Below are 13,108 nucleotides of genomic sequence, written 5' to 3'. Positions count from 1 at the left end.
AGGACCTCCGACACTTACCCAAGCTGTAATTTGAGATTCACCAGCGTTGCCATTAGAAGAGTTAAAAAATATGTTCATTCCGTAGTATGCAGCTGTCAAAAACAACAAACATGCTAGTATTAATCCTACAGAACTGAGCATTGTAATTTACTATGATGAAGCTGCTTTTTATGACGTATCCTAAAATCCTCCTTTTTCCAGACAGTGGAAGCAGTGCATCCAATCGTGTTCTATTGACGATGTAAGTTCTCTCAGAACTTGTCAAATCATAAACATTTCGTAAGACACCCTTGAAACTGGGAAAGCAGGGTTGCACTTACTTGTTTTGGTACAGAACTCAGAGAAGTTGCACAGGCACAGAGTTGGGAGTACTAAAACATAGAAAAAAGAGAAAAGTAAAGCTGCAGTGTAGTATTTCCACACCACACACCAACAACTGGAGATATCTAGGCTACTCTGAATGTAATAAACAGCAGCTTGCCTGTCTCAGAGTAAGGGAGAGTGATATAGGTAACTATGGACGCATCCTCAGCTGAAACCAGAGAAAAGTGCCAGGATCAGTGACCTCAGTACTATACACCCCAGTATATCAACACATTACACCCTAGTGTCTGCAGCCCAGTATATCAGCACCATACACCCTAGTGTATCAATACATTACACCCCAGTGTTTGCACCCCAGTATATCAGCACAATACACCCCAGTGTCTACACTCCACTATATCAGCACCATACACCCCAGTATATCAGCACCATACACCCCAGTGTACACACACCAGTACTGTATATCAGTACCATACCCCAGTGTATCAGCCAGTATCTACACCCCAATATTAGTACAATACACCAAAGTGACACACCCCAGTATACTGTATCAGCACCATACACCCCAGTGTCAACACCCCAGTTACCTCTAAGATCACAAACACGTGGGGACAAAATTAATTTGTTGTTAATTTGTAACGCTATCCAAAAGAGAATATCAAAAGAATTAACTGTGGTTTTAAAAAAGTCAATGTTCTCTTGTAAATATAAACCAAAAAGACACAAAGAATGGTTTCCCCTTGAGTTTTTTCCAAGCCTGGGCTGTAGGTTTGTGCGTACCTGTTGTAGCAGTGACTGTAGGAGTGACTGGCGTGGAGACATTCAGAAACCCAGCGGTGGAGTTATGCACTAACAACGGAGGAGAAGAACAACAGATTAAAATGCACTGAAACATTTTACAGATGCAAACTGCGATTCTGATCTCACCTTTTACTATAAAAATCAAGTTGCTTCTTATTTATTATTGAGGTCGTTTTTAGATCTTGTTAAAAAGGAAAATTACAGTTACACAAGTTAATCGAGTTAATTCTTTTTTTACCAGGGGGTCTTTTTTGTTTGTTTGTATGAAACACAAGTAAGGCACCCTTCTTTGGCAAACTGTAGTCCTCACCTGTGATGTTCTGCCCATTGCCAACTGTGGACACATTTGTTGCAACTGTAACAGCACTGGACTCTTCAATGAAGAACACAGATCAAAAGATCATGAGCCATTTCTAATATTGACATCTGATTAGTAGTTTTGACAACCCTAAAGGTTTTTATCGTGTTCCCTGTCATGTATACATCTTGTCATTTACACTGAGTATGGGAAAGTAAATCAGACAGTGATTCATACACTTTACATATAGCAACATCCAATAGTGCCAATAGTGGCAGAAAGAAGGAAGTTTTTCAATATCTAAAATAATTTAGCTATTTTACTCAACATGTGCATACTTCAAATGAATTTGATTATACAATTGACACATTTCTATGTGTATCACTTTCATCACTCAGGGACACTTGCTAATAACGAATGTGAAACATCTGAATGCAGTGATCAGTGGAAAAGTGCACAGTGCACTGAATCAGCCTGATTTGATTTCACTGGGCAATCTGACATGGTCACTGAAATCAATGAGCACATAATGAGCTCCTCCTCCGCCTTCTTCTTCGCACACCTGTGCTATTTACCTGTTGTGTTAGAAGGCATGGCTGAAGCAGACAGATTTTCAGCAGTTTCAGTGTTTGAAATGGTGGAGTTAGATACTGAAACGAGAGAAACAGCTCTGTTGCATTTTTCAGCAATAATGTCCGTCGTTATCTTCTGTGTTTCTCTTGCGAGGTTCACTCATTTGACATTAACACATCCATTAGGGGAGACTTGAGTAAGACTGTTGCAGCATAAGAAACAGAGCAAAATTGGACAGGAAGTGGGATGCTTACCGTTTTGTGGAAAGGCTGTAGTTGATGATAAGCTTGAATAATTAGATGCTGTGAAGGAAGCACACATCAGCATGTGAGGGCACAAGCATACGTGGATTGTCATTAATTTATTGTTTAATTTACCAGTCTCAGATGTGTTAGGCACAGAAGGCAGATGACAGCTGTGACTGGGCTGGGCATCAGAGGCACAGAGGTGACAAACAGACAGCGTTTCAGTGCCACCTTTCCCTGTTGCCTCAGACTGCAGTCGTTAGGTTTTATCACGATTGCACTCGACAAAACAGAGAAAGCTTTTCTCTGTTTTAAAAGACAGTTGTCTCTTTGTCGGAAAAGAGAAAAACAAACCCTACCAGTTGCATTGATTGGAGTGACTGAGGTAGATGCATCAGGAACGGCAGTAGCATTCAACACTGTGAAGAAAGATCTGATAAGAATGGCACAGACAAGCGGACTAAGGTTCTGGAGTCAGAGACCATGTGCACATGTTTCCTTTCACATGGAGAACTTGAGCTTGCACAGCAAACCCTGCAGAAGGCTGATGGTACTGTTCTCATGGCATGTGAGATCAGAAGATATTACTCTGCACAGTTACTGTGCTTCTTCTGTACTTCCCTTTACATGTTGTCATATACACAGTACTGAATGCTTGCTTATAAATTCCCAGATAGCAATTTTTTATTCTAATGCATTGCAGTGACTGTCTGCAATGGGATTTGACAGAAAACGGTAAATCCTACCTGTTGTCTCGCTGGCAGTGGTCGTGATGGACGTACTATGGGCAGCAGCAGTGGACACTGCAATCAAATGATCAGGATGGAGTTAACAAGCCATTTGGAAGAGGTGGCCATCTGCACTCATTTCCTTTTGCATGGAGAGCTGGAGTTTGCACAGCAAACCCCAGAGAGAACTGATGGTCCTGCTTGCACTGTATGAGAGATCAAGCGACATTGCTCTGTACACAGACCAGTAAGTACTGTGCTCATTACTTTTACTTTTACCATAATATATGCAGTTCTTATATATTCTGGGGTAGCAGTGCTTACCAGCTGGGGTGGTAGGCGATACTGCTGGACTGGCTGTAGTGTTAGACACTGTGCTGGTTGTGTTAGAGGCAGGAGTCACAGCATCAGACACTAAAAAGAAAGACCATCTGATCAGAGTGAAGTAAACAAGTGGAGTGCAGTCTAAACGTATTTCCATCTAAACATGTTTCCTTCTGCACTGAGTACTTGAGAAGTCTGCACAGAAACCTGCTGTATGAGGAATCAGAGGACATTGCACAGGACCTAGACAAACAGGTAACTACAGTGTTATGTCTTTCCTTTCATGTGCTGGTGCCTGGTGCTTGGTTAGATACTCAAAGATCGCAATGCTTACTGTTTTGTGTAGCAGGTGATTCTGGAGAAATAGCAGTAGTACTGGATGCTCTGGTGGATGTGGTAGAATTAAACACTGAAACAAAAATTCATCTGGTCAGAATGGCATAAACAAATGGCTGCAAACAGTGGCCAACTGCAAACATTTCCTTTGGCACAAAAAGCTGGATATTAATTTCTAAGAGCAATATTTCTCAGCACGGAGAGAAACTGTTTCTCTGGCCGGGTACTGCAATTGAACTGGCAGTCTTGTAGCCTGGCCCGAAGGGAACTGTACTGGAGAAAAGAAAGGGTTTGATGCCCTATAGGTTGCTTATCTGACCTGTTTAAATAGAGATCACAAAACTTCTGTCCAGGCCAATACAGTTCTGACATTATTCTCCCAAACACCTCTGTATATGGTGATCTCGTGATTCAACACATCTCACCCCCCTCCAGAAGGACAGAGGCTACATATACCAGTTCTGAAGCAATCAAGCAATATGCTCCTGAGGTCATTAACAAATATAAATAAAATATTAATAATACATGATGTTTACCCTTAAGCATTTCAAATGAGTAAGAAGAAGCCGGTCTACACTGGTCTGAACAGAGCTGTCAGACTCATTTCCTGCATGACCTAGTGTCTTCGGGTTGGAACAAAAACCAGAAGTTACTAGGCCCTCAGAGAACTGACCCTGATACCCCTGCTCTAGAACTACAAATCCCAGAAGGCCCCTCCCCCTTATATCCACACCCACCCCCCACTGTGAGAGTGTGGCTGCTGAAATCAGAAGTGCCTGGACATACAAACAGACTAAATTAAATACAAGAAGATGTGTGTATAACTTAAGGGTAAGTGTTGCTGTTTGATACTACTTATTTTTTGTCAGCTGTGTTGAGTTAAAATGGAGTAAATGGAGAATAATAATCTTTTTAATTTGCATCACAATTTGTAGGAAAAGTCCCATTCAATTCCTGCGCCTGTGTTTTTCTAGCAAGTAGCTACCTATGCGTGTACAGTACATATAATAAATTGTTACTAGCATTGGAATTGTATTTGCAGTAATTAACATGCATTAGGGTACATACAATAGTCTCTTATTTTAAGAGGTGGAGAATACATTTCAATAGTTTGTTGAGGTTCAAATGTCAGCGGATGTCTACTTCCTTTGCTCGTTACTTCAGTTTGCAATCATTAGGACTTATTAGAATTCCTGGGGAAGAACAGCTCCCAAGAACAAAGTGTCCTGGAGTGTTTAGTGAAAATGTGGCTTAAACCCGCTTGGCTGAGGGAATGACCTCCTGTCCAGGGGACGAGGAGGCTGGGACCCCCTGCAGAGTGAGAGGCGACCCAGGGGCAGGTGCAGAGGGGGAGAGGGGGTGCAGGTAGGAGGAAATTACATCAGCAGTGATTGCTGATTACTGACAGCCGAGTCTGATTGAAGTTGGTTGTCGTCATCCCCCCTGGACCTTCGTTACAAACGTCACTGTGGAAAACATTCTAACAGACAGAAGAACCTTATTTGTGTTCTAAGGCGTTGCCATTTTTTATTCTAATGCATCGCAGTGACTGTCTGCAATGGGATTTGACAGAAAACGGTAAATCCTACCTGTTGTCTCGCTGGCAGTGGTTGTGATGGACGTACTATGGGCAGCAGCAGTGGACACTGCAATCAAATGATCAGAATGGAGTTAACAAGTCATTTGGAAGAGGTGGCCATCTGCACTCATTTCCTTTTGCATGGAGAGCTGGAGTTTGCACAGCAAACCCCAGAGAGAACTGATGGTCCTGCTTGCACTGTATGAGAGATCAAGCGACATTGCTCTGTACACAGACCGGTAAGTACTGTGCTCATTTCTTTTACTTTTACCATAATATATGCAGTTCTTATATATTCTGGGGTAGCAGTGCTTACCAGCTGGGGTGGAGAGGGGTTCTGCTGGATTGTCTGTAGTGTTAGACACTGTTCCGGCTGCATTAGTGGCAGTAGTGGTAGAATTGGACACTGAAAAGAAAGACTGATCTGATCAGAATGAAGTACAGTAAACAAGATTAAAGTCAACTGTCACTGACAGTAAAATTAGTGACTTTCTGATTTCCTTTTATATTAAACGTTGCATGCATTTGATCAGCAGAGCCCCGTGTGTCATCTTGTCCATAGTTACGACGTGAATGGACTGTTAGCATGTGGGCATTATAACACTGCCTTCTCAGCCCTGTTTCGATAAACGTGCTTCTGGGATTGTGAGTTCTGTGGGTGTACGGCCTGGGCTTGCTTGTGTTAAAAGTTTTAAGAGTGAAAACCTCTGAAGCCCATCACGCCCAGGGCACCTGTTCTACTTCTGTGCTTACTAAAGGGAGCGAGTAGTGCAGTCGAAGTTGTGGGAGTAAGTTAAAACGTTAAATGGAAAATTATTAAGCATATTGACATCCCATGGATGTGCAGAGCCTGCCCTTCGGCATCTCTTTCCCTTACCTGCGGGAGCTGAAGGAGTAGCTGCACTGTATATGGTTGCACCTGACCCTGTAATGGAAGCACAGGTGAATCATCATCATCAGTGCCTGTGGATGCACTGATCGTTGGTGACGAATAGACTAACAGGAGAGGCTAAATCAAATCCCAGTTTGAAACAAGCTCTTAACACATGATAAAACCTAATAAGTGCAACCCAAACTTATTTGCTCAGAGTACAGACAGTTGCATGTCTCAAACGTTAACAGATAAAACCTTAAACTGTTATGCTCACCTGATACAGCCTGTGTTGTCGTACTGGGGGTGTTTGCAGAGGGGGCAGAGGAGGTAGACCCTGAAGCTGAAGCACAGACACACAGGAGAATGCAGTCAAGGCCTCTGTGGCATCAGCTCTGTGCATTTCTAAACCTCTGTCTCCTAAGCACACTTTCCCCTCGTGTCCTTTTAGAAGTTTCTCAGTGAAAACCCTTGTGAGTCCTGTGTGGTCCAGTAGTGCTCCTGTCCTTGCTTACCAGCAGCTACAGGTCTTGTGCTGGGTCCAGCTGGACAGGAGCGAGTCAATGAGACCGAAGCACACACACAGGACTGGCTTTTGGTCTCTTTGTCATCAACTCATTTAGATCTTTGAATTTCTCCATATCTTGAACAAACCTGTCCCATGTACAATAGCCTCCCAGCTAAATTGTTTTTTACCTCTCTTGTTACAAGAGAACCTTTGGAGTCGGTTATTTTGTTTCATAAAACCTTGTTGTCGTGGTTAATTGTATTTCTACTTTCAATTTGCTCTGCATCGTATATTTCCTTTGAGTGTCTCCTGATTACCTGCTCCATGTGTTTTAGATACAGACTTTAACTACAGTATTCTGCAACCTGAGACAAAACTGAAAAACATGACTGTATGGGTTAGTCTCATTTCTCAGTATTTAATTGCCAAAGTCATTACAGTGTTTACAATGTTTTCTCTGTGATATTGCTGCTTACCAGAAGGCAGGCTTGTTGTGGCTTGTGTTGTAGATTTAGAGTTAGCCGGGTATGGAAAAAAACACATTCGTTTTCCAGGGCAGTTGAGTCTTAGATGAAAGCCATTATACTACAGCTTCTGTGTCCGTTTTTTGCTGTGATTGTGAAATATAATGTTTTGACGATACTTTGTTTTCAATGTGAATATTGTAAAAATGGAAAAGGCAGGATTTTTTATTTTCAATCCCACACAGTGGCTAAAGGCCACAGCCTCAGAACAGCGAGTCGGTTTGTGCATGACAACTCCACATGTTCCCCTTATACCATCGGAGGCCATCCAGGAAACTGCTGAATCCCATCACCAGACACTTTCCCGTAAAAAGTTACAAGCAAAGGACAAGCGTCTGCATTGCACTCTGCAGCAACAAACAAAAGCAACACAAATCAAGACAGAAACTGGCACAGAGAACCAGAAAAGGGAAAAACTACGGTGGGCAACTTAAAACATGTGTAATGTTTTATGAGCTGCCCGCTCTTGTACAAATGGTTCTGAAAAGCAAAAGTGTTATTATCTTCACTTCATGGCTGTATTTGAGACATGTATTCAGCGTGAGGTGACAGCATTCAAATATCCAGCCAACAGTGTTGGCACACAATATGTAAGAAACTGCATCTCCTAAAACATGCAATGTATTAAAATGCTGTGCAATCGGGACTCTTCTCTGATTCCCAGTCCCTCCTCTGTGATCAGTGTGTCTTTTCCCACACTGTCTGCTCACCGATGGCTTTAGGAGCTGTATGGAGTATTGCTCGAACAGTAACGTTGAGCACTGAAGGGAAAACAAACGTCCGCCTTAGGATTCAGCAAATGGTAAAGAATCGAATCAGAATTGATTTAATCAGAGCGGATCAGCAGATCGTTTGGCCACAATTACCCAGAATAAAAGCAGGAATGACTGCAGAGAGAGTTGTGGCAGTAACAGGGGTTGTGTCTGTGCCTGAAACTAAAGACCAAGTGCAGGAGAGGACACAGACCTTGTTAGGAATAAGCTCTCTTGGTTTCTGAAATTTCACAGAGTTTTATGACATGTGGTGTATTTGTGTAGGAAGAAGCTCCGTCACTTTATAAAACCTATTAAGAGCACCACGGACATGTTTATTTGCTTAGGGTACAGGCCGTGGCATATTTCAAACCCTTGTGAGTCCTGTGTGGTCCGGAGGTGCTCCTGCAGTAGCAGAGCGAATCACTGAAACTGAAGCACCGAAACAATCATGAGAATCTCGTCTGGGCACTTTTTAAAATAGCAACAAGAAAAAGAATGTGTTCTCTGTGAATAAATTATTCCTATGTAAATAAACTGCTTTTACAGTCAGACACAGCCTCCTTGTTCTCTTACATTTCCTTTTTTATCTAATTTTCCGTAAATTTTTTATCTAATTTTCCATACATTTACCTGTTTTATGCATTAACTATAGCACTCTTGGTACGGGAAGCCAGTGGAGCAGGTGAGAGTAAAATCCATTAGTGGCTCCCTGTGTGGAGGTCCTGTCAGCCTTTCCTGCTCTTATCTGTGGGTTTGCCTCATTGCACCCAGTGCCACACTCTGTGTCGTCCGGCTTATGAAGTAACAGAGCAGACACCAGAGAGTGCTATTTTCCCACTACGCACGGTCAGGTACTGCGATACAATACTCTAATAGAAAAGCCATAGGATACCATTCTGACTTAAACAGCACAGAGTACTTTACAAGATACCATGTGTTTAATGTAATTGCATACTGTATAAGGTAATAAAAGACTGTTAAAAGACTTATTTCAGTTGTCCTGCCACTAGGGGTGAGTTCAGGCCTCTAATACCTGTAAATAGGTAAATTTGGTCATTCTTAGTTAATTGGATATGGATAGGAATTATACATTCTTATGCAGGTATGATGAAGTCTTTTTAGTATAAAAATGTGATTCAGGGGAGTTTGTGTTTCTTTAGGGCTGCGTAGGAACAGCAAGGTTTTATTTCATGCTGCCAGTTGCTACAATATTGATTTTTGTCCCCGTGCTTCTTTGGCTCATTGTGGGTTTCAAAGTGCTCAGGCCCTGTGAGCCATCTTCTTTCGCTTGTGGCTGCACTTGCTAATGGCTGTCAGTGAAAGTGTTTCTCTTCTCTGTGGTACAGGCCAGGTATCTAGTTTGGATAACCCGAAGAGCACAAGCCTGTCTGATGCTTCAAATGAAAAGAAAAGAAAAGTGTTCTGCCTGTTGATGACACTGACATTTGTCCGATTTGAAGAATCTGAGCAGCAGTAACTTAAGAATCCAACAAATGTAATACAAAACAAATACGTGTGAATAAAAGATCAGCATTTTGATATCTCTTATTTGTATGTGGATCTAGACTGGTTGAATTGAATTTTTCTGTCAAAGGTTTTCAGAAAGTACCAGACTTAATGAAAATAAATGATTTTCCCCTGATTTTCTTTTAACTGAGATTTCTGCTCAGTTTTTTCTGTCCTGTGAATCGTTTCTTCCCTCTTGGAAGGAGTTCCTCAGAGCTGGCCTGGGTGCTCCTGTGGGGGTTTTGATTCATTGCTTTCCACAAACACCAAAACCTCATAAAAGTCCAATGTATCTATTAAAGCCAATGGTTAATACATAACAAATTCTATATCCTACTTAGCTTTCTTTATACATTGACTGAATTGGAATATGTACAAGAGCAATTGCTTACAAGCTTTAAAGGAAGCTGAACTGTTTTAAGGTTGAATCCAGTTAAATGCTGGAGATTGGTTTTTCAGTGGAAATGGCCCTTTAAAAAAAATGGCACAATGATCCAAGCCTATGCTGACCGGAGATCATGTTTCACTTTTTTTACCAGTGTTCTGCTTCCAGTCTTATTTCTTTATATTAATCGAAATTGTCATTTTATTATGTGATCATATCTTGTTTCCTCAAGGTAAACCGGGTACTTTAGAAGTCACCCTGGATAAGACTGTCTGTTAAGCAAATTCATAATTTAGTTAATGGAGTTTCCAGTATTGATGGTCATCACTTGTGCTTCCCTGCAATGTGCCATAAAATTACTTCAGACTGGACTCAAGCTTAGGATGTATCAGAAAAGCACCGGACCTCGGCCTGGTTTTCCGCACACCGATGGGAATTCAATGCTTGGGAATGCCTCACGCAGTCCTTAAAAACCTGAGCAAGAGGGGAGACAGAACAGAAGGCAGAGCTGCGAGCACACACCCCCACACACACACCAGACACAATCCACACAAGGGACAGGTGAGATGCAGAGCTGTGATCTGCAGGGGTCTTACCTTGGCGTCTAACACGTTTGTTTCCTAAAAAGTTAGAAACGTAACACCGCTATGAAGCTGAGCATAAAGAATGGGTTAATCTTGGTTATAATCTATGCTTTATTTCTACCCCCAACCGAGTAAACGTATCTGTGAAATCTGTCCCTATAGGATGACACAATAAAAGTCAAAGTTCAATGCAGTTTAAAAAAACAAAAATATGGCCCGCTTTATCAGATTTCATGCAACTGAAAAAAATTGGACCTTCGCCTGAGCACACTTCCGGTCTCTTGGTGGGTGGGTTACTGGCAAACAGCTGCCTAAAGTCTACCGTGACAGTTTCTCACTTGCTTGCCGGTAGGTGCCGGCTGACACGCTGTGCACAGTGCGTGAAAGTGCTCTTGCAGAAAGATAATCAGGCCGTTTAAAAACTGAGCTCTGGTGTCTTTGAAGAAGGTGGTAAGAGGAGCAGGGCATGTTGGGAAATAGTTGGAGTAACATCCCTGCACACAGCTCTCCTGCCATCCTGCACTGACTTTTGGATGCCTCTCTGTTACACATAGATGACCTCAATGTTGCTATTTTTGGACAATCAAAACTGGCAACGAAATGGTGTTAGATAAACAGTGCTATAGCCCAATAGCAGGTCTGAGGTTTTATTGCACAGATGCAAGTCTCTAATCAGTGCAACCCCATTAGCAAAATGCTAATATATGGCTGTGATGCTCAGTAGCATACCCAGCTAATGATACCAACCCTGGAATAAACATACTGACTATCGCACCCTTATCAGAAGAGCATAAGGGTACTCTATTTTTCTATGGAAAAGGCCCGAATTTCTATTAAAAATGTACAGAGAACCAGAAGATTCCTTTAGTAACTGATCATCCCTAGTTTATTTTTGTACGGACAACTACTTTTATAGCATTCCTTATATAGATTTGATTTTGCCAGCACACGCTTACAGCTAAAGTCATTCAGTTTATGTTCACTTCTAGACTTAACATCAAGAAAGTGCGGCAAACCCTTTGTAGGAGCAGTGGCATTATCTCTTACAATTTATGATCTGAGAAAAAAAATATATATATTTTTAATTATATAAAACATAACATGCTCCTGCTCACCTTGGGAAGGATTAGCCACAGGGGGCACTGTGGTTGAAGTGAGACCTAAGGAGAGAGGAGGTAAAAACACCGTTGGTAAGGGAAGAGAAAATGATACAGTATTACTAGGCTGCAGGGAAATACAAGATAATATTTTTTCTTCCTAGCAAACAGCCAAATGACCACACAGCCCGGAAAGCAAAAGGACTCTGATCAGCACAGACACCACGACAATCTCCCAGCTTTCCTGTACATAACACAGCTGGCTTTGGTACAGTAGGTCTGCAGTCCTCAATGGGCTGGGTGTTTGTCCTCTGTACCCGTTTGAGTTACATTTAAATGAGAAAGGTCAACCTGATACAACATTCTCTTTTATTGTGAAAGAGTGAAATCCGTGTTAAATACATCAAGCCTCTAAAGGCTTCCTGCTTTTAAAACGGACTTTTAAAGACTGAAACTGACAGCGAACCGTGTCCAGTTGTGAAGCGCAAGCAAAAACTGCAGACACCCTAATGCGTTCTGAAAAATGGCGTGCTTACTGCATGTCAGGGAGGCGTCGGGGACCAGCGTCTCCTTACTGAAGATCCACTGCTCCGAATCCCAGCCGATGACATTCCCATCTTCGCAGGTGCCGTGGCTGTTGATATCACTCCACACCCGGAAAAGGTACAGCTCTGCCTGCCCGGGATTTTGGGAAGGCCGCTGTGTGGAGCTATCTTTGCAGCCCAGCACCAGGGCGCCCCCTGGAGGCACAACAGTGGTGTTGACCTTCAGCACCGAGGGGGATCCATTGATGTCAAGACTGATGCTCTGTTTTTGTCCATTTAGCTTCAGGCAGACGTGGTACCAATTATTTAAGGAGAGGTTCACGGGGAACGGAAACTGCACGCCCAATAGCCACACGTAAACATTTTTCTTATCCCCGGTGATGGCCAGGTCTTGCGACTGGGACTGCGTTGTGCTGTACGTGAAAGCGGTCCAGTCTCCAGAGGCTCGGAGCCTGATGTCCACACACACAGTCAGCTGTGTGAGCTGGGGTACGTGCACGTCTTCCGCGATTGTCCAGTTCTGACTACAGCCGCTCGGAAACACTGCCTTGGACCCTCCCAGGAAGTACCCATCCCCTGGTGGTGGGGGGGGAAAGATTACAAAATGTTACTGCTGCATCAAACAGGAGCATTGTATGCTTTCTATTCTCCTGGTGAACTACTGCTTCTAGTTCCATTCGCATTAGGATGGGTACCCACTGCGTTCAATGACCTGTTAATCTCCACTGTACTGTGGTACAATGGTGCCAGTGCTTCCTAATACTGTACCTCTTCCTGGGTTTGCTATGTTTTTCAGCAGCTATAACTCTGACCCATTCCATCATCTGACCCCCCATGTGTCTCCCATATAACATGTTATACAGTGTGTTATATGTATTTTCTCTTTCTTTAGCACTGTGTATCGTGCCTTTGGGTTTGGCAAGGGGCTTTATAAGTATAATAATATAGGTGCACTTGGAGGGTGTGCCTTAAAGGAGTCCAATTGTTCAGCCTATCCCTAATTACTGGGCAGGATTCAGATGAGCTGTTCTGTTGGTGTCGCTCTCCTGTCAGAGGAGACTGCAGCTCTGTCTTAAAGGCGAGGCTGACTGGTTTCGCGAGGAATGAGCCAGGGAGCCGCTGCAA

General features: G+C 42.7%; 1 protein-coding gene across 10 annotated transcripts in view; it reads right to left on the bottom strand.

Annotated features, from left to right (window-relative positions):
- Positions 1-13,108, bottom strand: part of adgrg2a (adhesion G protein-coupled receptor G2a) — a 34,596-nt gene that overhangs the window by 17,230 nt on the left and 4,258 nt on the right. For 4 of the 10 annotated variants that reach the window (XM_088638734.1, XM_088638733.1, XM_088638739.1 and 1 more), the window contains exons 3-20: positions 11,975-12,559; positions 11,457-11,501; positions 10,354-10,377; positions 7,064-7,084; positions 6,357-6,422; positions 6,086-6,133; positions 5,525-5,614; positions 5,219-5,275; positions 3,628-3,702; positions 3,294-3,383; positions 2,988-3,044; positions 2,601-2,660; positions 2,251-2,298; positions 1,999-2,073; positions 1,436-1,498; positions 1,105-1,173; positions 321-371; positions 19-92 (exon numbers count right to left, since the gene is read on the bottom strand). In XM_088638734.1, the coding sequence (XP_088494860.1) occupies positions 19-92; positions 321-371; positions 1,105-1,173; positions 1,436-1,498; positions 1,999-2,073; positions 2,251-2,298; positions 2,601-2,660; positions 2,988-3,044; positions 3,294-3,383; positions 3,628-3,702; positions 5,219-5,275; positions 5,525-5,614; positions 6,086-6,133; positions 6,357-6,422; positions 7,064-7,084; positions 10,354-10,377; positions 11,457-11,501; positions 11,975-12,559 (1,598 nt within the window). Of the gene's footprint in view, positions 1-18; positions 93-320; positions 372-481; positions 533-1,104; positions 1,174-1,435; positions 1,499-1,998; positions 2,074-2,250; positions 2,299-2,600; positions 2,661-2,987; positions 3,045-3,293; positions 3,384-3,627; positions 3,703-5,218; positions 5,276-5,524; positions 5,615-6,085; positions 6,134-6,356; positions 6,423-7,063; positions 7,085-10,353; positions 10,378-11,456; positions 11,502-11,974; positions 12,560-13,108 lie in introns of all 10 variants that reach the window. The other 6 variants (XM_088638742.1, XM_088638737.1, XM_088638735.1 and 3 more) reach the window with 6 other exon arrangements.

Source organism: Lepisosteus platostomus, chromosome 7 (assembly GCF_059453375.1).
Source record: "Lepisosteus platostomus isolate fLepPlt1 chromosome 7, fLepPlt1.hap1, whole genome shotgun sequence".
Taxonomy (NCBI): domain Eukaryota; kingdom Metazoa; phylum Chordata; class Actinopteri; order Semionotiformes; family Lepisosteidae; genus Lepisosteus; species Lepisosteus platostomus.
Note: the sequence above shows the minus strand (reverse complement) of the source record. Positions and strands in the feature narration are given on the sequence as shown.